The sequence below is a fragment of the Chaetura pelagica genome, unplaced genomic scaffold, assembly GCF_000747805.2.
Source record: "Chaetura pelagica isolate M959 unplaced genomic scaffold, ChaPel_1.0 scaffold364, whole genome shotgun sequence".
NCBI lineage: Eukaryota > Metazoa > Chordata > Aves > Apodiformes > Apodidae > Chaetura > Chaetura pelagica.
In genome coordinates, this window is record NW_009953089.1 from 515,824 (window position 1) to 542,351 (window position 26,528).

Consider the following 26,528-nt stretch of genomic DNA (forward strand, 5'->3'; position numbering starts at 1 on the left):
GCAGGAGCAGTATTTTTGTTTTCAGCACTCAGGTTAGTGCATCTGCCTGATTCCTCAGCGTCACCTGCTGATCTAGGAGTGTTTCAAGCAACCACTACTCCAATTCTTGAACGTTTTTTTTGGTGCCTCGATTTCCCAGCACTTCTGAAAACCAAGATTTAGAACAGAGTGGAAGAGTGTCTGAAAACTAACATCCATGGGTTTTTTAGAGACAGGGTATATTAGCAGGAAAGTGATGGATTCAACTAAGCTTTAATCTGGGGCACAGGCTGAGTGATGGTGTCAACTTACTGATGGCATTAGGTGAATGATTTCATATCTTAAATTTCTTCAAAAGTTCAAGCCCAGATTGAAAGCATTGTGAGACACTTTGAGACTGAAGAAAACTCTTTTCCAAAGCTTGATGGTATTATTCATCCATCCATAAGTATATGTGCAGCTAATACTGAAACCCACCACACCAAATGATAACGGTGGCGAGGATATAATGTGTTCCCCCCAACACAGCAGTGACATTCCTGCCTGCATCTGATTTATGAGAGGAACTGCTTGTCTTTCAAATGTAACAGACAGTCAACACTTCCACTTGCTTTTGATTCGCACACCCATGTTATGAGGATGAATAGATTCAAGATCAGATTGTCTGCAAAGGAAGGAAAGAATCAGCAGATTCTGGAAACTTGATGAACTTCCTGTTTGCTTGATGACTATGAGGAAACAAGAAGGTGCTGCTGTGTTTTTATCTGTAGTACTAGTGTAGGACCTTTGATGGTTACATACTTGCAGTGTATTTTGTGCTGTCCTTAGCTGAACTCTTGAATTGCCAAAAATAGCTGAAGTATATAAATTGCTCCAGAATTAATGTCCTCCTAAACTGAGCTGAGGAATCTGCAGAACATACCAGAGCATTTGTCTGCAAACTGTGGGTGACAATATCTCACTAGCAGTGAGTGAGTGAGGGAGTCCTTACTAATGAAAAAGGGTTTTCAGTAATAAAAAAATCTGGAGAGCAGTCTCACAATTTAAGGTGAGCCCCAGCATTTAAATCTAACAATTATGAGTAATTGTTTCCAACAACAGTAAGTTGTGACAGAAAGTTGTTTATTGTAATTATTTGTTGTCATCTCAGATGGGCTGCTAATTACAGAGAAATACGCATCTCTTACAAATAGGCTTGTTGAAGAGTAATAGGTAAATAGCCTTTAATGTCTGTTCTCCAGTGTAATAAGGTAGGACTGCTGAGGGATATCAAGGCTGTGTTGTTGTTGTGGTTTAACCCTAGTGGGCAGCTGAGCCTCACACAGCCACCCTCTCACTCCCCCTGTACTGGGATGGGGTAAAAGTGCAAAAATGTGTAGGCTGAGATAAAGACAGTTTAATAGGTAAAGCAAAAGCTGCATGTGCAACCAAAGCTAAATAAGGCCTCTGCTACTTCCCAGTGGCAGTCAGGTCTTCAGCCACCTCCAGGAGCTCGGGCTCCATCATGCCTGCTGGTTACATGGGAAGACAGACTGAAACTCTGAACTTTCCCCCTTTCTTCTTCTTCCTCTTCCCTACAGCTTTTATTGGTGTCCCGTGGTGTGGAATATCACTTTGGTCATTTGGGATCAGTTGTCTCAGCTTTGTCTCCTTCCAACTTCTTGTGCATCCCCAGCCTACCTGCTGGTGGGCTGGTGTGAGAAGCTGAAAAGGTCTTGATGCTGTGTAAGCGCTGCTCAGCAATAATGAGAGCATCCCTGTGTTACTAGCACTGCTTTCATCACAGATCCAAAACATAGTGCTATACAAACTGCTCTGAAGAAATTTAACTCCATCCCATTCAGAACCAGTACATCTGCTCACAAGACTTGAAGAAAACAGAACATAAAAATGAGCTTCTTGATCAGTTTAAAGGAAACCTAATCTTTGTTATCATGTCTGTGGTCTGAATCTATTAGAAATGTTCAAATCCAGTGTCCTTGGTGTCATTGTCAGATGACCTGGACAGTGAACAATAAACCTCTGAATTATAATTCACATTTGAAGATACGTGCTTAGGAAGTAAAACAGACAGACCATGTCTTCTGTCTAGCTTTAAGCCAACAAAGAGTCTATATCAAATGACAGAGGCATTTTTAGGAAAAGAAAGCTAATAATGTTATTCTAGTTAGGACGTGACAGTGTGTCCCAAGATAACACAAGCTTAAGGGGCAGAAACAAGTGTGATTATTAAAGGCCACTGGGTTCTCAGTTTGTACAAATTGAATTTTTTCATAATCTAAAGGTCTGTGGAAATCTAGCAGAGTGCAGACTGTTGAAATAAAATTAGCATGTAAAGTGAGTTTATATATGCAGGAATATAGCCACCAACTTTGAATTTGAGAAGGAAATCTCATTACTCCTCTTGTAAAAGAAGTAATTCTTAAATTCCATATTTGCTCTCACTACCATAAAGCTTCTGCAGATGAATAGGTTTTTTTGTGATTGCCCAAAGATACTGGGTTATCAAATTGACCAAGATATGTTCCGTTCTCTCCTGCTTTTTTCTTTTATAGGATAACTGATTTAGGAAATATTAAAAGAAGATTGTATTTATCAACAGTCCACAGGGAGTTGTCTGTGACCACCCTGCATGCAAAAATTCCTCTGTTTACGCTCAAGCGCAAAATTGTAGGTACCTTGGGAATACTCCTCACTCTGGCTGAGCATGCTTTTTTCTCAAATGTTTTATGCAAGTTTATGGACTTGTTGAAATTACTGCTTGGTTTAGAATTCAGTCCCTGCCAAATCAAGATGTGTGTCCCCTCTACTGGATGGTGTCAGAACCACTTCATGCTACTCCTCTTCTGCCCCTCTTCCGACGCTGGCAGTTCATTCCCATTATCCAAGATTAATGCTGTTTTGAAGTGTTTTTCTCTCACTTCTGTTGCCTCTTCAGCCTTTGTAAAGTTCTCTGTGTCCCTGATACTACTTCATTGTTGTGCTCTTCTTCATGTACCTTCTCCTGGAGTGACCTTTTCTTACGTTCACTGGCGCTGCAGATGGACTGTAGCTGATGGCTACTTCATGTGCTTCAGGTTCTTCCAGATTCTGGTACATATAAACCAATGTGTGTGTCAAACAACAGCCATCAGCTTCTTCCTGTGCCCCTGTCCTACACCCACACTCAATGTATGGCTGCCAGAATACAGAACCTGCACTGAGAGCAGCCCTGAGGAAGACAACTTGGGGGAACTGGTGGATGAAAAACTCAACATGAGCCAGCAATGGGATGATTCTGTTTTCAGTGACTGGATAAATCTTTTACATGGCTCTGGTATTTTTACCTATTCTGTACACAAGGTGATCATTATAATTAATATTACTGGTTGTGAATAAGGACAAACTATGTTGTTTGTTCCATCAGTAGAACGTAGTTTAACTTTTCATATGCTAGTTTCCTGTATTTTATTCTTACAAATGATGTTATTTTTCTATCTCAGCCATAGATATACCAGTCATAACTAAATACTGCATTTTCTATTCCACTGCTTGGTGTCTTCAATCAACTGTTCCTTTCCTGTCCAAATTTCAGACTTAGCAGCTAAATAGTAATGTATGCATCTAATTCTTTTCCCCAAAAATATTTATTATTTGGCATTTAGAAACCAGTATTTTTATGTTGAGTGTTTGAGTTGTATTAAAGAGTGTTGTTTCTCTTTTCTAGTGGTGCAACATGTGTATTGACTTGGTAGCATTCACCAGTGAAATATTCAGAGGAGCTGTCTTCCAGTCATTGGATGGAATCACTGTTTCAGCCAACTGCAAACTGAGAAAGATCTTCACTTTAAAATCCAAGCCTCAAGAAGCTGAGGAAGATGGTGTGTTATAGTTACTATGGAATTGTAGATATTATGCCATCAAAGCCTTCTTAGCAATCACATTGGCAATTTGAAAGTTTATTTCATGAAAATTAAAGTGATAGTACAGGATATTAGATCTGCTAGTGTTGGACTTCAGGCAAGGAATTAAATGTATGTGTACTGTGTTTTAAACATTGACTGACTTTGAAGTATTTTACTGAAAAAAAAATAATCTGGCAAGATGTATCAGGTAGAGAGTTTGTTTTAATCAGGGTATCTTATGCTGACAGAAATCAGGTTTTGGCCAAGAAGAGAGTGTCTGAAAGGAAAGATAAATACTTAAACTTAGCAGCATTTGCTATTTGTTTTCTTAATTTTGAGCATTACCAGTCCAGAATTAACTTATTAAGACTAAATATTTAAATGATCCAAGACAAAATTACAAAAAACCCCTAGTATATATGAATTATATATGTGAAATATATATATATAAAATAGAGCTATGAAACTGTCATAAGCAATTCTCTGTGATCTTTAGTCCATTTATCCTAATGTGTCCTTGTTCCTTGGGAAACTCATCTTGGTGGTGAGCTGAAAAATGAGAGGTTATATTTGTAATAGCACAGGATATTGGTCAAAGTCTCCAAACTAGCATCATAATCCTGAATCATTATTTTCCAAGGGAGAGAACTTTATTCCTCACTGATATTTGCAGTAATAGAGGAGGAATTGAAAAAGCACAGCTGGTGCTTTCTTATTTTAGAGGTATAGTTCAGCTCTAATTTCATTCAAGTTTTCATTTTCTGACTTTTAAATAACACCCCTGAAAAAAAAAAAAAGGGTTCTGGCTTCCAAAGGAGGGAGGGTAACAGGAATGTAAGTGTAACAAAATGTATCTTCTTTTTAGAAAACCTAAACCAATAAGGGAGAGTGGTGGTGAGGTTGAGAAAAAAACTAGGAATTCCAAAATTACTGCTGAAACAGTCTGGTAAAGTCTCAGCAGAAACTGCAGTTAGAGGCCTCTGGTTTAAAATCAATTCCATTGGTGCAATGTTTTCTCTCTTCCATTCTAAACAGTTTTTTGAAATATGCAGAAATGGTTTAAATGAGTTTCAAAATTCCAAAGTGTAGTTAGCATAATGAATAGACAGCTTTAATATACTGGTAAAAATTTACACTTTTAATTACTAGAATTATCAATATTATTACTATTACACAGCTGGTGGGCAGTGGTATTTTCTGTCTGCTTATGAATTTCCTTATCTAGGCAAGTCTGAAAAATCACGTTACAGCCCAAGGTTTGGCTGTAATAAAATAACTCCATACATCATACCCAAGTAAAGAAAAACAATAGTTGGTTTTTTTTGTCATTATTAATTTCAGTTGACAATCATGATTTCACAAAGCTTTTTTCCTCTTGGGTGGTTGGACCAGTTAGTTGTGCTCCACTGAATGCAATGACACTGCAACATCTAATGAGGGTTGAGTTCTTTCCTCAAACCCCCTTGGTTGAGGAAGTAGTGATTTCAAGGTGCAATGTGTTATTCTGGTTCAGTACCTTGCATACAGTATGTTTTGCATTCTTAAAATGCAAGTGGAGAAGAGAAATCCCATCTACTAGAAAAGTATTTCTGGGTGAGATCACTGAGAAAGAAGAGGAAAGCATTAATCTTCTCTGTCTCATGATATTGAGGCTTACAAGCTTGATATATACTTAGTTTCTGGTTTCCATGGTACTTCTGAGGTTATATATGGGGTTTTTACCCCTAAGTATTGTTTTACAGCAGTAAATAATATTCTGTCTTGGTGAAAAAATGGTTGCTAGCATTGATCTTGGTTAAATAAATGTGTCTACCATTGAAATATATCAGGGGACACTTTAATTTTTCTATTAGGATCTCAGTACTTGATTCATTATTCAGGTTTGGGTTTGGGGCTGTTTTCGTCCTCTTACCCTTGGAAAAGAGGCTAGTGTTCATTAACTTACCACATTCAAGTCTTACAAGCTTTGGAATGACTTTACATCAGAATTTCAGGAATGTTTCTGACTCTGGATACTCTGGATACTCTGGATCAGATAACTTTCATAAACTCAGCCTATATTGGTTATCAAGGAGAAAGCAGACACAATTAGATCCTGTTCTACCAGTGCCTGGTGTGACAAGAGTAGATAGGTTGACAGATTTTTAGTTTACCATGACAGTGTGATGCTGTCCAAAGTTTGGAGTAAAAGCTGCTTAGATTCTTTAGTTGCATATATGGTGCCTGCCTATTTGCCACTTCAGTCCCACTGACATCAATGCCATTTTCAAATGTCCATTTTGTCTAAAAAATATCAGTATGGGAATGAGTTGCAATAAAAATTAAATGTACATTGTGGTCCTGTTTTGATTGTTTGCCAAATCAAAGCAGCTGATTTACTATGGCTATTCCAGATATTGGTGCATATTTCTTAGTTTAAATATATTCAATTTTTTGCCCAAAAAATGCCCAATATAACTTTAAAATGTACATGTTTAATGTCTTAGAAGTGAAAAAAATGCAGCAAAGTTCTCAAATTACTGTACTATATTAAGTTGTTATAACCATATGGACTGAAATATATGTAATCTGACATATAAGGTAAGTTGAATTTAATTCTGTTCTGCCATCTGAGTGAAGTAAAGCCTGTTTTTTGGTTCTAGATATATGTGGTGTTCCACTTATGCCATATGAACCCACAGCTGTTATTCCTCAAACCTGCCAGCTTCATACAGATGTGCCACAAGTTACACACTTGCTGAACCTGACTAAAATTTACAACCCAGAAATAAAATGTGGGAGAAGCCCAGTAACAGTGCAAGAAACAGGTATCCTCTTGTATTCAAATACTGTTAATATGATCTAGACATTATGCCTACAAATAATGGAATTTTTGTAAATCCAGTTGCATGTAACTAATCTGTACTATTTTAAAAAAAAGATTATTCTGCAGATCCATTTGCAAAAGTGAGTATCCTGAAATATGTGCTAGAAAAAGATGATTAGAATGAATTTAAGAACGAGAAACTTATATGAGTACAATACTGTGAATGATAGATCTAAACAAAAAAAAAAAAGGATGTTCATTTTAAAAAAGATTCAGATTTTACTGTCTGGACTACAAGGATGCATAGCCCTTAGGTATGTAGAGTAAAATAAGTAATGATGTTATCTCTGACCTGCATGAAAATGAAGTGTCTGCAGTTTAAGGTTTAATCTTTATTTTCAGTCCCATTTTATGAACATAGCATGTGTTCTTCCAGACATGCTAAGCAAATTTCAGAAGAGGCCTTCTTGAAAATGGAAGCTTTTAAAGTACATTTTAATTGGGAAATGTTCTTTGTATCCACTAAACTTTTTGATAATCAAAAGCCCAAATTATTTTTATTATGATCCACTTTTCATTACACATGATTTCCTTATGCCATCCTCACACTGTTGTGTGTAGGTAATTAATTGCAGTCAACTAATGTGTTCACAAAGAGAGATTTTAATGCAAATAAGCTGTTGTAATTGGAGCTAACAACATCCCAAGGTAGTCAGCAAATTAGAGAAATTGATGTTAAACCAAGACAGGTCATCTTAGCTTGTGAAATGTCAGCTGTTAGCAGCAACTAAATGTCACATCAGCAAAAAGGGAAGGAGGTAATTGCAAAGTAACTTCTGTGCGTATTAGAACAGCAAATTACAATATTTGGTGTCACTGGAAAGAAAGCTGATATTAAATTAATATTAAATAATTCTGAAATATACTTACAGATTCAACAACACTTTTATTTCTACCTTGCTTTACGAAGGTGTCATATCTAAAGTGAGACATTAAATTGACACTGAAGTTATAGCAAGAAAAAATCTTCAGTCGTAAATTTTAACTGGAAATTAATGAGAAGATACACTTTTTTTTTTTTTTTTTTTGGCATCTCTAGACAGGAGAATTCACTGAATTTCTTGGATAATTAAAAAGAAGGAAAATACATTCAGTTCTGCAACCCTGCTGACAAAATTGATATGTAACCATTTTACTTCCATTTTAAATTTTTTTTTCAGAACATTCACCAGCATTCCATGTTTCCTTGTTTGTTTTGCAAATTGTTGGCTTTTTCTGTGCTTAAAAAGAATGAGAAAAATATATCTGCATTTTCAACAGTAAAAAATTAATAATGAAAGGGGCAGAACATTATAAAAGGAACTAAGGTTGTTATTACAGCTCAGCCCTGGTGATTCAGTAGATTCAGTAATTCCAAAAAGCCAGCTGCACATAAATAGCTCTCTGAGCTATGAGTGATACCTTGACAGTCTTGCCTGAGTTTTCTTGTAGTATTATTTGTTTATTCTGTTATTTCTTAATTAGAACTGGTTTTTCTTCTTGTCAGAAGTAAGTTTTAAAGAAATCATGCAAACCATTTTTAATAGCCTCTTTTAAAATAAATCTTTAAGGCAAGAAGATTAAAAATATGTTCATATAGTAGACCAAGAGTTTCTTGCTTGTATGTTGGCACACGTGTAAAATGTACATTTTCTAATCCTACATATTTTTAAGGATGGTGTTATAAAGGAACATTGTTAAACATCCAACTCTGGCGTATGTTTGATATTCATAATTCTTTTATTTCCATTGATTTGAAAAAAAAAGTAGTAATATTCTTGGTAAGTACTGTAATATTTCTAAACCCTTATTTTTTCTCAACTTAGGTAGCTTGATGAATAGAGGACAAGGCAACGCACGCAGCAGTAAAACTCAGCATGTATCACATATTGCATTTGGATCAAAGATCCTGGGGCCACCTCCATCTTCAAACAGAAGAGGCAGAACGAGGGTATCTGGAGAGGTAAGAAGGCTTAAATGACAAACAAACTGCTGCCACTTCTACCAAGGAAGAGATTAATAACCAGGGGAGATTTTTTCAGAGCTGATGTAGGGCTGTGTCTGGAGTCTTGTGTTCAGTCAGGGGCCCCCAGGGCCTGAGATGCTGTGGAAGGCAAGTAAAGTGCTTGGATGGCTACAGCACATGGCATGGGTTTGTTCAGCCTGCAGAAGAAAAGGTTAAGGGAGGATCTAGTTGCTTTTTTTCAACCAATGCAGGGTGGTAGAGAAGACAGGCCTATTCTTTTAAGCAGTGAGCAGGGAAAGGACAGAGGCAGGAGGTCCAAATGGCAGGGAGGCTCTGCCTGGGTGTGGGGATAAAGGGGCTCAGTACTGGAATGGGGTCATTGGGAGACTGTGGAGCTTCAGAACTTTCAGAGATAACAAAACTTGACTGGAACAGGCTGGTCTCATTTCAGCATTATGCCCACAGATGTTTCTCCCTGCTGGAATTACTTTGTGGTTTCTTATCATTCTTGTTTTTGTGCACGACTGCTGCAATGTTTGTGTCTGTATGTCAATATTTTTCCTTATGCTGAGGGCTGGGAAGCAGAGCAGAAACTCTGCCTTTTGGGACACTCAGCAGATGATGGTCAGCCATAGAGTAACTCAGGTGCTGCTGTCAGTTACAATGCCAGGGAAACTGCTGCTCTCCCTCTGCCAGCAAACAGTCTGCAGGTTTGAGGTACCTGCTTGGGAATGTAATTCTCAATTTTAACAGCATAAATAAAGGAACTAAGCTCTTCTGTAGGAAGTCAGTTAAAACCTGATGTGAAATGAGATTTCTTTCTCCAAAGAAGAAGGGATTTTCTGAGGTCTAGAACAGCCATGAGTTTCACTCTCTTTTTATCCAAATAATGAATTTTAATCTTATTTCCCTTTTCTTTTTCTTGTTTTCCTTTCACTCAGTGAAAAATCCCCTACCTGTTAGTAGACTGCAAAGACTGAAGTTACCAAACAAAACTACACCTACCATAAAGCTTCCTGAAAAGACAGTATTAAAAATATATATACATATATATGGGAGCATTTATTTTAAAAATAAGCTTCATTCAAAATGTGTGTTTACTTTGACTATTTTGACAGCTGTTACATTTTTGTCATTCATTAATGAAATCTCTTTCAAGGTAACAAAGACCCAGGGGAGCAAAAATAATAATAGACCATGCCAACTTCTAAGTTCAGGAAAGGGAACCGAATCTGTGCCAGACACTGAGAAACTGGAGCTGTCATCCTCACTGTGCAGTGATTCTTCAGATCAAGGGGGCAAAAGAAATACTCACCAAACAACTGAAGATTTATGTCAAAATGGTAAGAACATAAAGCAAAGAACATGTGAAGAGTTCACAAAATGCCAACATGTTTGCATTATTCTGACTTCGGAATTTAAGAGTTAATTGTTTGTTTTTCTAAAAATTTTTCTACTTTGCTACTTACTGAAGACATTGGTATTAAATCCTGTCTTACCCTCCTGTATGAGCTTGAATAAATGCTCATACACATACTCTGCCTTCCCTCATGCTGGGTATATAACTGAGCTAGTGCAGTGCTGCTTGATTATTTTGCAGATTTTTTACAAGCCTGTTTTTAGAACTTCTGTGGTTTGCCCTTCCATACCTAGTGTTAAATCTTTATTTCATGTGGCTGTCATTCTCCTCCTGCCTTACAAAACTCCTATGCTGTTTGGAAGATGTTTGTATCCCAGGGGAACACTATGTTCCTTTTTCCATGATTTAAGTAAGAAAAGTGCAAAATATGAGGGTCCACAGACACTTAATAAGCTTCTGGGTTGTGTTTCAGACCCTGCAATTCAGACTCAGAAAAACTCTGAGAGTGGAGGAGCAGATTTCCAGCTTGCCTCACCACGAGGACCATCAGCAGAAAAGAACAGTCATAGATTATCTCCAACAACTGCAGACAGAAGCACAGGGGAGATAACCAGTGGTATGGCGATCATTTTATGTTATGTTACACCTCAGTTACCTGTGACATGGGGGACAATCTGTTGTCAATTTCAAAGGACCCAGAAGCAGTTCCCATAAAATAAATGTCTGTGTTGTGTGGGATTATGGAAATCAAACACCCTGCAATAGAATTTCTTTTGAGTATTGATAAAGGTTCTCAGGATTAAGCAAACAACAACAGCACTGAATGAATAAAAAAAGAACAATTCTATGCTCTCATGATTAAAGGCAAAGAACTAAAAATAATTTATTATTTACATCCCTATTAAATTTAACACTGAAGACTCCAAACATCAAATGTGCAAGAAATTTTACTTGTCCCAGATAAGAGTTTAGGATATGAATTATGGTAGCCATGAAATGTAAGGGATTTTTGTTTTCATTTTGAAGTTCACAGGTAATTTTTTTTTCCTTATTCCAAGGAAGGCAGCTTTAAGTCTTGTTTGTTTTTTCTTTCCTTTCACACCTGTCTGCCACAAGGTGTGAATATTTTTCGTTGGACAGTGTCAATCAACTTGCTTTTTGTGTGTCTGGAAAGTACATTATTGTGGCAAAATAACCCTAATGTCTAAGAAAAGGAGGTGTTACTGTCTATGAAAAGGCATAGCCACTAACTTCTAGAATGGGCAGATTACTCAAACCTGCTAAAAATTGACCAATTTTCCATTGAGTTTTGAGTTATTTCAAATTTTGTTCATCTTTGGGATGTTTAGAACCAATTACATACCATGACAATGTCAATAATCCATAATTGCTTTTATGCATTTAATAATTTGGCTGAAACAGATACAAGATGCTAAAGTCACTAGAACTTTCTTGAGAATTTTTAAATTACTGCCTATTTACCTGAATTTTGGTAATGCTGAGGCAGGTATCACTGTCTTGGTTATTCTTCATCTAGAAAAACACGACTTCTATCTAGTGATAGAATTTCAGAAAAATTAACCAATGCTTGTTCTTTTAAGTAAATATAAGTGATAGGAAGGGCAGTAGATTGGCATGTCTAAATGCCTTAGTGTAAATTCAGAAGCAGAAAACTGAAAAAGAAAGCTCTGTATAAACACTATTTTACTATATGTGAGAGTGAAAAGTTTAATTTCAAAATCTCCAAAATTTTTTATTTTTCACACTTTGCTTGTCACTGGGATCTCAGTTTGCAAATTTCAGTTTCTTTTCAAAACGGGATGTCTAACTGTATCTAGATGACTTCATGGCTTCCTTATCCTGGTTTAATCTGTGTTGAAGAGCTTCCTATAGGCAACCTCTTCATCCAGGAAGTTCCTCTTTTGTGCTGTTCTGAACTTCCAATGTGGGATGAACTTGACCTCAGACAATGATAAGTGTTCTTTGAGGAAGAGTTCACAGAGAAGGGTGAGAAATACAAAAGCAGAAACATCTAATAAAAAATGAGGAACCTAATAATTGTAAATAAACACCCATTGACATATTTGCATAAAATACTGTACAGATAATTTACAAAAGGAAGGGGAATGTATATTGACATCATCAGATTAGAGAACAAAACCACTTCTACCTGTTTCTTACCAAAACATTTGCATTTGCATTTGCTTTCACTTTTTAAAAGAAAATGCCTTTCTAATAAAAGCAAAGTAATTCTGATTTCTGTGTTAACTTGTGTTGTAGCTGCTGTTCATGCACAGTCAGGACCATAACCCCATAAACCTCAGGATCAATGTTCTAGTCAGAAAACACCCAGCAACTGATCTTGCTCCATAGTGAACAACCACAAGCTTGGTTCAGTGGTGATGACTTAGCCACAAACATACTCCTGACACTTCAGATAAAGTATTAATGTGCAGGCAACTGGGACATGTCGTTGACACAAAGCCACCTGCAGGCTTACAGGGTTTCTGGGTCCTCATTTACACAGTGGTCAAAACAGGTTGTATCAACAAGAACCTGTCATACACAACTGTCTTATTATCACTAAGCATTCAGTATTCTTGAGGCCTGTGTAACCACAGCCTGTGGTGAGCTTGGGGCAGTACTGCACTTGTTCTGCCATTAACTTGAGTAAACACTAACCTAAATTTCATGTGGGCAGGGAAGCTTTCAGAGGTGATTGTTCTTATTACCTTAGAGGTTAGTCACAGCTCTTTGTAATAGTGTCTTAGATTTACTATAGAGCTCATATCAGTATGTCTTCTGTAGCAGGTGTGCTGTACCTTTACAAAGGTAAATTCTTTTTAAGCAAGGGAAAAAATGAGTGAGCATTGTTTATAGTTTGCCAATCTTATTTATGCAATGCAGAAACCTTCATTAAAATGTTAGACTGCAATTAGAAGCTTTAACATAAGCCTGGCTGTGTCTGAAGAACTAATTAGGTGTTTAGGTGATCATTCTTGCATTTATCTTGTTTGCTGCAATGTTATGATGACGTTGTTATTTGCATATTTTGCTAGGAAGATACTCCAAATTGTTCATTACAATTGACATGGAAATGCTGTGTTAAAAAAAAAAAATTCCAGTCCAGTTTGTGGTGGAGAGATAATAGGATTAGATTTGGTCCAAATCTTTCATTTGTCAACTGTTAACAAAATGCTACAGGTTACAGAAGTTGCTGAACTCTGTAGCCAGCATAAAATGTCATCTTAAAGCCTTACAGACTTTTCTATCTTCCCCCTGCACATTTCATTTAGAATAATTACTGGTGTATACAAATTAATATTTGCATTTAACTTACCACTAATCCAAGTACGTCTTCAGAATCTCTGGAAACAAATCTTCTTTACAGAGAAGGTTAGTCCAATAATACAAAATACTCAGGCTAACTAGTGCACACACACTAAATCTTTTTAAAGTAGTTCTTTATATTTCTGAAGTACTTTTGATCTGGATAAAAAAATTACCCACAATAGTGAGTAAAATCATGTGTAAGAAATTTTTGGATACCTGTGTCAAAGCAAGGAGTAGAGATCAGGAATTTAAGCTTTTACTGTCTCCTCAAAGCAGTTGACAAAAACTGTTACTTAATGTTTCTTTTTTAACATTTTGATGCTTGATTAAAATTTACTGAATGCAAAAAAAAACCCCCATTATAAAATTGTATCTGAAAGTTAAACAGGATCAACTTGCATTAGAAATTACTCTACTCCAGGACAGGTCAGGACAGGATAGAATAGAATGAGACTGGAACAGGTGAGGCTGCAGTAAGGGAAGCTGGTTGTTATTAAGTCAGTAGACTATAATAAAATTAATCCCCTCCTCTCTGCTCATTCACAATCCTTTGTGCATAACATATAACAGATTCTTATGAAGTAGGTTGTTGACTAAATGTGTAACCATAGCATAGAGAGCTCATTCCAGCAGTCTGGGCTATTAGTGCATATTTGGAAACTGGAAAGACAGCATGAAACATGTCAAATCTAATTTAATGAGGGGATGAAAGTTCCTCTGAATACTAAAGAAGACAGGAAAAACTGGACAATACCCCAGATTTTTCCTAGGTAAGTAAGTTTTGAAGATAGTTGTTGTTTTGAAAAATGCAGTAAGATTAAAATTGAATATTGTTCCCCTGGAAAAAAAAGAGTTAGGAACATTTCAGACTTAGCATCTAGAATAACTGGGGAAAAGATCTTTTTCTATACAGGAGAGCTGTCCAGCCAATTGAAGTGTGGGGATAAGTAACATTTTTGTGGCATTTCTGCATAGCATGTTCTAGAGTTACAGATGTGACAGCATCTCTAGGGTCAAAGACATTCAAAATGATTTAAGACTTGGAGGGCCTTAAACAAAAGGGTCGTCTTATTGAACAAATAATTAATTTAAAATACTGATTTAGAGCAAGACAATTTTAAAAAATCATTTTATGTCACAAAATCATGTGAGGAAAAAGTGTTTCTGAGTCTTTGTTCTCGAGCATCGAAATATTGTGTTCAGCTTCATGTGAAAAGTGACTGAGATATCTCTTCTGTTTCAGTTTCATAGGAGGAATGATTACTGCAAAAGTACAGATTGTATAGACATTAATAAATAGTGAAAGCATAAAAACGGTGAAATGTGAGTTTGTGGTGAATCCTGGAGATAAGCAGACAGAAAATGTTTGGGTTTTCTTATAGTTTCACTTGCTTTATAAACATACAACCTTTCTTAGGCCATTAGAATGACCTGTAAAAAATGTTACCAGAGGAGTATGAACTGATCTTAAGTGATCAAAGACAGGAGAATTCTACTCTAGTATTCTCCTTTGAAATATTTCTAGTTATTGATCAGAACAAAATGTCATAGGGTTTACACAAACGAAGAGTGGTTCTTGAAAGTTTTGAATAGTCTCATTCATTTCTTGAGACTCTTGGAATAACTACTCCAAATATTTGTAAAAGAAATTGCATTGCAATTGTTCATTTTGCAAGTCTTTAATTAAAAGCAAGATGAGATTTCTATATGTTTACAAAATAGATTTTTTTTAAAAAATGTACAATAGACAAGGATCTGCTGGGCTGTGTTAAACCAGCCTGATTATCTAATAACAAAAGAGTTTACTTGAAAAGCTTTGGGGCTTCTAACCTTAGCTGGTCTTCATGTAGAGACTGGAACATAGTCTCTTCTGGGACTAGTAGGTGCAAGCCGTGAATGTACAAGATGTGTTAAGTCCTTACTTTACACTGGTTCCTGTTATGAACTACTGTTAGGTTATGAACTGCAGCTTGGTAGCTTTACTAGCTTATCTTCAATAAACTGGAAAAACTCACAGCAGCCCAGCAGGAAGTCAGCTCTTTCTTCTGGCCTTCTCATTCTTCCTTCTTTTGCCTTTGTGGTTCAGATAGTTTTTTTCCCCAAAAAGCTGGTGAATCTGCCTGAAGTGATAATTACCTCTAACAAAACCAAAACGAGTAGAACACCACAGTAAACTTGCTGTCTCCTGTGACAGCAAACATTTTATTGTTGCAGTGCTACTTTATTAGTACGTTTTTACTATTTTTTTATGGAGCCTTTTTTAATACAGTTGGTGATAAATTTGTTTTATGGACCCAGAAAATTTCAAGATCTAGTGAATAATCCACACCACACTACCTTTAATGAAGATAAGGGAGTACTGCATACTTGAGCAATTCTCCTTTTCTTCAGATGTTATTTGAAATTTGTTTTAATCAATCAAATTGTCATTTTTTTCTATATCATCATTCCAAACAATAAAATATAAGTTGGCAATCAGAGCATAAAAACGGTTTTTTCATGTTTATCTGGTGCACTCAATCTCTAAATCCATTTCTATGGTTTATTATTTGTTTTAAAGTTGGTAGATTAGTACTGCCTGTACTCAGGGAAACTTGGTGAAACAGAGATCTTCATACATTTTTCATGTCACACTTTTTCATCGGAGCTGTACTTTGAAATTGAGATTTAAGCCCTAAGTTCTGGACATAAAAGAAAGTGTAGAATTTCAGCAATAAAGAAGGAGCAGATTGGAATATTATGAAGTTTCCACCAACTATGTGTGATTATTATTTTTTTTAATGTCAGCCATAAAAAATGCCTATAGAAAGAGATCAATAGCTGCATATAATAAAATTGTTTTCCTAGAATGAAATTCAGTTGAACAGTTCCAAATTTTAACAGCTAAATAGTTTCAGATTTGGAAATTGCAGGCTTGCATGGCATGTATCATAGCCTGTGGATTTTTTGAGCTGTGATCTGGAAATGTTTTGATTAACCTTGCAAATCTAGGAAGCAGCCTCATCTTTTTCGTTGCATCCTCGTCACACTCCCAACTGTATAAATCTGATGAGCAGAATGTTTGTGTGTTAGAAAAACTGATTTTGCTGTACAACTTCCAGAGAAAAGGAGTGTGATCAGAGTAAAATACAATGTATGTATTTGACATTGAAATAAATGTTGTATGTTTCAGATGAATGGGTGTTTCCAGAAAGTGTCACTGAGGGGATTCAGCTGGAAAGGAGTGAACAGCTTGTACCTGCAGGAGGTTCAACCTGGCACAATTTAACCTCACCAGAGAATTCCTCTGTTGAAGATAACAGCAATAAAACAGGTGATCACCAAGTGGATGATACAGAGATTTTCACATTTTCATCAAGGCCTTGGTCAGCTCCTTGTGGGAAGTCTCCAAATATGTCACCAGAATGTTGCATTTCCCCTTTAAAGCAAGACATTACTGGAGCACCTGGGGAAACTCAGACTGAAGGTAACTGTCAAGGAGCTGACAGCAATGGAGAGGTAGGCCACTTTGTACATGTAATTTTTGATAAAGTAGACTTCATCCTGAAACTCCTAGGGTGAGATTCTGTCTTCAAGATAGACAAGAGAGGATAAATCATCTTTTCCCCATATACCCACAGGGAGATTTGTCTTTGTCAGGTTGCTGTGCCAAATTGGATACAGGAGTGAAAATGCAGGTGTACCCTCTGTAACAGGTGGACAAAAGAACCTAACTCTGTCAGCCCCTGTGCCAACAGAGAGATGTGAGGATGGTGCATCACTACAACAAAAAAGGTTCTAGGAAACCTCACATCATCTGTAACAGTGAGATGTTAGGCCATTTGGGTTGAACAAATAAGGCTTAATTGTGTCTTTTAATTCTCTAAGCAGGGTCTGTTTCAAAGCTTTCTAACTGCTTGCTAATAGCTGAGAAATAAAATGCAACTGAGTTGCATAATAGCAAGAGGACCTGAGCTCAACAGAAATACTGCTCTGTCTTTTGCATTTCTGAGAAACAAATTGCAGTTGCTAACAATTAAGAAACAAATTTTTTCTCAGTTTTTTTTCTGTGGCATTTTCCCCACAATCTGGGGCAGTGCATTATGTTTTAACATAAACTCATAAGCCTTTTATTGCAAACAGAGTTCCAGAAGGTTAGAATTAAATCCATTTTAGTCAGGCTAATAGTTCATGGGCAGCCCTGTATGGGATACCAAGATATAAAACTGTTTGGATTTCAAGGAATTTCTTTTTCCATTATGCTCATGAAAAGTCAGAGAAGTTAATGTAGAAGCCAGGTTAGGAAACTATTTCCATAACATAAGAGCTGTGTAAGGTTTCAAGCACTTTCATGTACTCAGTTTCAGTAGTTCCTAATTTGATTGCATTTATTTATTTATTTATTTATTAATTGAGTGGGGGTTTTAAAGTCCTTTGTAAAGATATGTCTCCAAAGCAGTGCAAAAATGGCAAATGAAAACTTCTGAAAAAAGTCAAGGCCATGCTGTGGTAAATGAGTGAAAATAAAGTACCTTTCAAAACACAGTGCGTGTGGCAGCCTGAAGTGATGAACCACAAAACAAGATGGATTTATATAAATTAATCAAAAAACATGAGTTAATAATTAAGCCTTTATTGGGGCAGACAGCTGACCTCCCATGCCAATGTCCTACCCCAGAGATGCAGTGTGAAGCACATGGAGAGAAGTAGCAGCCAAGTACTCCTTTCACAGCCCAGCAACATTGGGGCACGACATTAATGGTCATAAAGTCAGTCACTCCTCCATCAACTCTCTAGAAGATCCCTGTCCTCTTTAAAAGTATTTAAGAAATTATATAAATCAAAAACTTGGCCTTTTCTGTGTGCCAGAGATGTGCTAGGGAACAGCCTTTTGTTTCATTCATTATCTTTGAATGCAAACTGCATTAAACAGTATCAGCACTGCAGCAGGAGATGCATTAGACTTACAAAGCGAAAAGATAATTACATGAAAGATCTAAAGCATGCTAACAGATTATCAAGAAGTTTCTTCTGTCTAATTATGATATTAGTAATTCATAGTTAAGCCTTTCTTTCATGTGAAGGAAGTTGCTGAACCAACAAATTACTTAACAGTCTTATTTTGCCCGTATTCATTCTCTTCCTCATACAGATACATTCTGTGTTGCTTCTTGAGTTCAGCTTTATGCTGAGAGTCTGGATACACATTTAATATTTGGATTGCACTACTTTGCATTCCTTAAGTTTTCTTACAAGCACTGAAAATACAGGAAAGAGGATCCTGGAAAAATTGTGATAGGTGAACATATGCCTGCTGGCTTAATAGTGGCTATTTCAGCACAGTTTGAGGTATCTTTGCAAAAGTAGCAAAATTCCTTAGCCCAACCATAACATGTTTCCCAATTTACTTCATTTATGTGACAAAATATTTCATTCACTAAGTTATGCTTAATCTTTTAAGACATATGTTAGTCTTACATGCTGAAATAAGTGACATTGTTACAAATTTTCACACCATCATTGTTTCTCCTCATTAAATAAGATAAATATTTCAACCTAAAAGACATGTGAACAAAAAATGCCTTTCTTCTGGAAAAATATAAGTGAAACTTAGGCAAAATGTATAGATTTTTTTTTTCATTAAAGGTATCTTTGTAGTCCAGTAAAAGCTCCAAATTTTTCCTTAGGTTTTTTTTTATGCTACCATGCCATGAATTAAAGAGAGTTGGGGCTGTTCAGCTTGGAGAAGAGAAGGCTGTAAGGAGACCTTGGAGCACCTTCCAGTACCTGAAGGGGCTACAGAAAAGCTGAGGAGGGAGTTTTCACCAGGATGGTGTAGTGATAGGACAAGGGGAAATTGTTTTAAACTGGAAGAGGGGAGATTTAGGTCAGACATTAGGAAGAAATTCTTCACTGTGGGTGTGGTGAGACACTGGAACAAGTTGCCCAGGGAGGTTGTGGAAACCCCATCCCTGAAGGAGTTCAAGGCCAGGTGGAATGGGGCTTTGACCTACCTGGGGTGTGATGATCTTCAAGGTCCCTTCCAACCCAAACCATTCTATGATTCTGTGATAAATCCCAGTTTCATCCTAGTCTATATTTGAAGTTAGAGGTGCTGCAAAGGAGAAATGCCGAATAAGTGACCATTGACTCTCTGTGTTGCATATGCCAAGAGCCTTAAGACATGAACAATAACTGTGCTGGAATTACATAGTTTAAGTACCTTTTGTCTTTTGGGGAGGAAATGTTTCAGCCTGCAAACTGAAAGCAGCAAGGGTTTATAAACTCCCTTTAGTGGTTACTAATTACATACCAAAATAGTTTGATGCTGTTATTCAATTATCAAGAGTCAAATAATCAGTAAAGGATAAAAATTGCTTCTTCTCTTGGAACCATTCACCAGCAAGTGACTCAGTTTGTAATTATATGAGTGTCCATGCTTTCAGCTCAAATTTCTGTCAGAGTCTTTGTTTAATTAAACCTGTCATGGCAGGATTTACAGATTCTGTCTAACCCAGAGCAAAACCAAGAACTTGCTGACTGCAGAAGTTGTGTGACTGTGGCAGGTGTGACCACATGTCATGCAGTGCTATCAAAAATGCTGGTTTAACAGGCAAGTTCATCAGTGAAGCCTTCAATGAAGAAACTGAAAATTTTTCTGACCTTTTACAATTCAAAGCGTAAAGAAATAAAATTAAATATGACAATGTACCCTTACAAAGGCTGGTAGATAATTTCATTCTGATACTTCAGTATTGAAGTACAAAGGGACTGTAGCCACTGTAGCCCATCTGTTCCTCGTGGGTGGTCCTTTAGAGTCATTAAAATGATCTTAAAATTACAACCTAGCCAGAGCAATCAGTTTTAAGTATCCAGAACTGCCCATCTGCATGTCCTTGTAAGGAATGCATCAGTAGAGGTGCTCATTTCTCAGGAAGTCATTCTCATCTTCAGTTTGCATATGCTGCACTACAGTCAATCAAGAAAACTTTATTGATGTTTCATGATACAATATTGAACAGATTATTCTATAACTTAAATATGCCACCCAGTGTTAAACCTTGACAGTGTGGCTGAAGACATATGGTAAGGTTGGAGGGATTTAAGCTTCAGAAAAATCAAAGTTACCCATTTATCTCTAATGTGTGTGGGAAAAGTAGAGTGTTTTCTGGGGTAACCTTAAGTTAACCTCACTTGATACAGGTTTCCAGCACAGATTTTAAGATAACATATGGCAAATAAAAATACATTGAAAAGAGGGAAATACAGATTTGTGTTTCAAGGAAATAAGGGAAATTAAGTGGGGGAATAAAACTATAGACTTTGAAAACATCTATCATCAATAAAATCGAGGGCTTATTTTCTCAAATACATGTTTCATTCTGTGTAGTCCAGTCCTGGGCTCACTGAAGCCAGTAACAAACCTGGATTGATTTAATTTGCTGTGGGATGGCACCTTGGACAGCACTTGGAAGATGATGTTTCAGTGACTTATTTGGCCTTGCAATGTATATTGTCTCCCAGGCAGTGTGGTAGCATATGGCAGAGCACCAGCATGATGAGATGAAGATGAGGCCTCTCTCCTACTTTATTCTCTGACAATAAGGACACTGAGCAAACACTAGATCAGTTTCCCTGTTATTTTTCTTTCTGTGTGCTCAGATTTGCTGTTTGTTTTGAGATGGGGAATGAGTGAACATCACACACCTGATTCATGGGGTATTTTGCAGAGTTGGTGTTGGCAGCATGAATATAAGGTTAAAAAACTAACTTCCAAAACCCTTAAATTATATTCAAAGATATTACCAGAGGTAGCAAAGTGATGTCAGCAGAAGTTATTTCTTCTATGTTTAAGGTAAAGATGGGATGTGAAAATATGGAAAGTTAATAACTCAATAGAAAATAATCATTGCATTACATTTTTGTTGACTTTTGATTCACAGTTGTAATGAATTTTATTGAACGGTGGTTATCATGTAACACAGAGGTTTGGGGAGTTACCAGCATTCTAGATTTGGGCTGACATTTTGAAAAGGGTAATCTTGTCTCTCTTTCCTCCTTTTCCTATTTTCTACTTTTCACTACTTCAGATATAAGAAGATGTTTATGGTATACTCAGTGGAGTTTCCTGGAAGAGCAGCTGGTTTTCAGGATCCTTGCAAATTTAAAATTGGGCACTAGAAATTAAAGAGCCATTTTGAAATGTTACAGTTATGTAAAACTGTATTGTCTGATGATGATAGGGAATCACTCTTTCCTTCTTTGCTGAATTTAGGGCGACAACAATGAATTAATTGAGGGTATTGAGGACCTTGAGATCAGCCTCAGCAGGGAAGGAATGTCTGATTCAGCAGCTTCTAAAGAGATCCCATTAAAGAGGATGTCATGGAGAAACGAATACTGGAAGAATAAGGAACACAGCAAACATGACCTCGAAGAGACCATCTTACCAAACCCCCGGAGTTCTACTGAGAGAAAAACAGCTTCTGCTGTCTCTCAGAGAAGCTTAAAGCTTACCCTTTCTCTTTCTCCAACTCGAAGTAAATCTAAATATTTTAAAGTGACTCCAAATGGATCTGAAAAAACTGAAAGACATGAAGGACTTTCTGGCCAATTAAAAAGATCCATCAGCAAAAAGTCTCTGACGAAAATCTCAAGAGAAAATTCACGTCTGACAACACCGACTTGTGTAAGTGATTTTTTACTTTGGAATTACATGATTAGATTGTATATAGAAAGCTATATTTGATATACTCATTTGCATGAAGTGAGAACACATCTTTCATCCAGTTATATTCTGGTTTCATCGTGACAAGATTTACTAAGCTCAGTCTGCTGAAAGTCGATTTAGTAGTTTTTTGTGGCACACAAAATAGTCCTCCAAATAAAACTGAAATCACAAAGGTTTGTAGATAAAATGAGGTGTTATAGAGCAACTCACATTTTGGAAATGTGTGACTCAGTAGTTTTGGGCTGAAGAATTGCAAAGGAAAATTGTCAGACTTTGAATTGGCGTATTAATGAGTGACCCCAGAATGACTATTAATGTAGGTACTTCATAGTCTCTCTGCAACAGCCCTGAAAAATAATTAATTATGTGATTGAGAGCCAGCTATAAGGCTGTGTCACAGGCTAAATTGCTCAGCTATTAAAGGAATTGTTGCATTCACTGCAGTGTTGTTTTATTCCTTTTTTTTTTTTTTCTTTTTCTTGGATCCTCCTTATGGAAACACGTAGGAATTTGAAGAACAGCTTTGTCTGAAGCTAATTATGTTCTTACTTATTTCCCAATAGTTCATTCTTGTGTTTCATCTTCTAATGATGTGCCTTAAATTCTGCTTTGATTCAGGAATTGGAGCTTAAGAATCAAGTGTGTTCTGTAAATCACAAATGAGACAGTATTTTACTGTTCCATGGTTTTGGATAGAATTCTCTAGGGCTTAGAATTACTGCAGATCCATATCTTTTAGCATGTCATCTCTTCTCTAAATGTGTATGAATAAACTAGATTTATTCCTAAGCATCTGGGAGTGGAATAGGCCAAACTTTTTCCTTAGAGATCTTTTTTTCAGATGTCAGTTTATATCCCATGAGACCAAACATGTAAATAACCAGCATCTTCTGTCCAGCAGTGGACATTCATAGATGGCTAGGGCAAAAACCAGTGCCAGGACAGAGCAAGCATCCAGCCATATCTAACCAGCAGGCCCTCCAGGCTTCTTTCCAGCATTCCATAGTGTAGCAGCTTCTTCAGTGAAAAGTGCAGTTGCTTTTTGTATTTATATGGCCTTTGCCTTGGGCCAATGAATTTCAGAGATGGAAGAAAAGAAGACCTGACATAACATAATTTTTTTACAATAGTAGAGTTTTTTTTTGTTGGCTGTGGGCATGTAATGATTGTATTTCTGTTTTGAAACACTGTTCATTGTTTTAAGCATTATGTATGAAAGGATAGTTTCATATGACAAGGTTATTGGAGTGAGAGTTTACAGAGAAGTAGTCTCTTCTAATCTGCTCATGTGGAGGACTGGTAAAGAAAAAAAATACTTAACAACTCTTCCTGCAATCGATTTGCTAACTATTTAATACACTTTAAGGACCTGGTTGCTTGCAATGTTTTATTCATGTTTTAATAGTGTTCTCTATTATGAAGTTCAAATATTTTTAATTAAGAACGAAGTACAGCCCTCTGGGTGATATTGCAAGCATATAGGTAGCTGGTAATTAAAGTTTTCCACATGTAGAACTACATACAAACAATTCTGAGTAAATAATTTGAACCTAGAAAAATGCAAATGTCATTGTATATGAAAAAAAATCCTTTAAACAGCAGGTTTTGTCAATCTAGCAGAAGTTTTAAGCGCTTATTAAAAATACTTAATTATACTGGGAGGATATGCAAAAAGACAAGATAAGCCTTTAATTACTAAAAGAAATACTAATTTGAGACAAATTTACAAGTATTGCAAAATTACTGCTTACATCAAAGGTTTCTCCTAAATTACAAAATAAACTTAATCTCAAATTCAATATTCAATTTGTCTCTTTGAACATTTGCTAAGACAATATAAATTTTGTGAAGAGGCTTTTTTGTAGTAGTCATCTCAAGCTACAGAATAAATAGTCCAGACCCTTTCTCCTTTATTACAAGTTTGTTGTACAGGATGTTTAACACAGAAAATTTTCATTACATCTGTTCTCCTTTCTGAGTATGGAATTTCTAGGGTGCAGGAAAAGAAAACACAATGACACTTCAAAATAAGCTGGGGGGAAAAATAACCAATATTTTAAGTTATTTTGTAAAAATTCCCAAACTCTATGCATGTTTCTTCATAGATGTAAAGGAAAAGACAAGAAGGGTTTAGAAATATTTTGCCTTTATTGAAAAGAGAATGTTGATTTGATGCTCAGTGTTTTTCTTCTGCGTAGCTCTGGTTCCTGCTGTCATTTTAATGCCTCCACGCCCAGTCCTTCCTACATGTGGTAAGAAAGACAAGCCAAAGCTTCTCTTACAATAACCAAATAGAAGCAGAAGGCTTCTATATAGGAAAATAAGCAGGAAATCAACATCTTCAGTAAGATCAATAGAAGTTAGAGAAGCTGTAGATGGGATAGAACGTTAACAGCTCAGATCAAAGCAGGCTGTCCAGCCAGCTTTTTAAGAAATGAACAAATAACTGAGCTAATAATGTACATTCAGTACAAAGCATCAGGGATTGTTTTAGGATTAAAAATGGTAGTAATCATCACACTCTTCAGGACTGAAGGTTAGGGCTCACAAGCAAGGGGTAAAAAAAGGGGTGGCAGCTGTGCTAACAGCTTCTGTCGTCTTCTTATATCTTGTACAAAAAGGCAGATTATATTTATCTGTGCCAAAAAAGGAGGCTCTTGAGGTGAAGTAGCAATCTTGAGGTTATTCTGTAGGAAAAAATCTTTGCAAAGATGTTTGGCTTTTAAATTGAAAGAGGGGAGATTCAGGGTAGGCATCAGGAAGAAAACTTTCACAATGAGGGTAGGAAGGCACCAGAATAGGTTGTCCAGAGAGGTTATGGAAGACCTCTCCCTGGAGGTGTTTAAGGCCAGGTTGGGTGGATGAGACTTACGAATTTGAGATACATAGTAAAAAAATCTAAAATGTTTGGAATAGGTATTAAGATTGGTTTTTTTTCACTAAGATTTGCATCCTTGTACATGCAGCTCTTTCCATGTGAGCTCCCTTCAGTCATAAATCCTACTTTATGTGATATATTTGCCTGCTGATTGTCAGCTTGCAGGCACACTTCCCACCAAAGGTGGTTTCCTTAGTTATTTCTGTGCTCATTTTTATTTTGACCAGCTCTCATCCTAAGGACAAAAAAAGCTGGCAGGAAGGGAGATCAGATGGACAGTTGTTCTTTTCTGATTCCCAGAAAATACAGTTTTATTAAGGTATAGAGAACATCCTAAAACTGAAAAAATTACTGTGTGTCACTGAAAATAACCTTCTTTTTCAGTAGTGATGACTTCCCACAGAAAGTGAGCACTTTACGTGAGAACTACTGACCAACATACATTTAAATCTAAGATATATACATACCTTTTTTCCTTAAGATAAGGAAGTCAATGACCAATGGATAACATCTCTTGTGGGCTGAATGTACCACACCTCTGTGCAGCTGATTAATTGAACCTTTATAATATTTTATTCATCACTTGCATATGTTCATGAGTCAAGATATGTTTTTAGTTTTTGACCTGAGGATCAAGTTTGATGTAACAATAATAATGACATTAACAAATCCGATTATTATTAAAATAAAGAAAAATATCATTTTGTTTATTTTAAAATGTATATGCTAGCAAGTTACTTTTAAAATCTAGTGCTGACTTGCATAGCTTACTAAATAAATTTTATGCTGTGCTTGACAAATAGCTAAATGTTATGTGGATGGTCTTTATGATACTACGATAATTGTGTGATTTGGTTTATTTCAAGATTTGCATTTAATGCATCAGCAATTTTAGCTGCTGGAGTTTTGAACTTCTGAAAGCCTACTTTTATCTTCTGTTTTTAATTGCAGTGGAACAGCAACTGCATCAAACATCCTGGCTCCAAACTGCAGTCCATAACAGTGTTTGTGTTCTTCTTCCTTCCTGTAATTATGTGTAAATATGCTTAAGCTTCAGAGCTGTACAGAAATCTGATAACTAATCTTTTCTAGAAAACATTTTTCTCTTTTAGTGTTGTAGCTTCTTGAAGATTCACCAAGAGATTCTCCAAGGTATCTCTTTCATTCACATATTCTGTTCTATGATCCTGTTTATATTGTTGACTTTCTCATTTTATTTCACAGGAGTATGACTGGAAAAACTACCAGTCAAACAGATTGAGTTCATCTGAACTACAGATGCTGGCTAGCATGAAGAGACAAGAAAATGAAGAATTAAGGGATACTGAGATCTCACATGGGCTGAGTGCATCCCAGATGGACAACTGCAACGTCAGCATAAGTACCAGCAGTGATGATACAGCAACCTGGAGCTCTTGTTTCCCACCAGTAAGTCGAAAACCACATTATTTTCTCTACGTCTCTATTTTCTCTATAGTTTGTATCAATTCTGAGACTCAGGGGTCTTGAATATTGAAATTTGAGAAGCTTTGAGATTTAAGGTATCGTTACCAAATGTTTTTTAGAACTGACC

At 36.4% G+C, this 26,528-nt stretch overlaps 1 protein-coding gene across 1 annotated transcript in view; it reads left to right on the forward strand.

The window, feature by feature from the left end:
* The window catches only part of LOC104388207 (chromosome unknown open reading frame, human C3orf67), a 59,425-nt gene that overhangs the window by 7,959 nt on the left and 24,938 nt on the right, over window positions 1–26,528 (forward strand). The window contains exons 5-13 of the mRNA XM_009997036.1: window positions 2,535–2,649; window positions 3,686–3,839; window positions 6,506–6,670; window positions 8,535–8,671; window positions 9,834–10,017; window positions 10,507–10,650; window positions 16,540–16,865; window positions 21,622–22,035; window positions 26,180–26,383. Of these exons, the coding sequence (XP_009995338.1) occupies window positions 2,535–2,649; window positions 3,686–3,839; window positions 6,506–6,670; window positions 8,535–8,671; window positions 9,834–10,017; window positions 10,507–10,650; window positions 16,540–16,865; window positions 21,622–22,035; window positions 26,180–26,383 (1,843 nt within the window). The remainder of the gene's footprint in view (window positions 1–2,534; window positions 2,650–3,685; window positions 3,840–6,505; window positions 6,671–8,534; window positions 8,672–9,833; window positions 10,018–10,506; window positions 10,651–16,539; window positions 16,866–21,621; window positions 22,036–26,179; window positions 26,384–26,528) is intronic.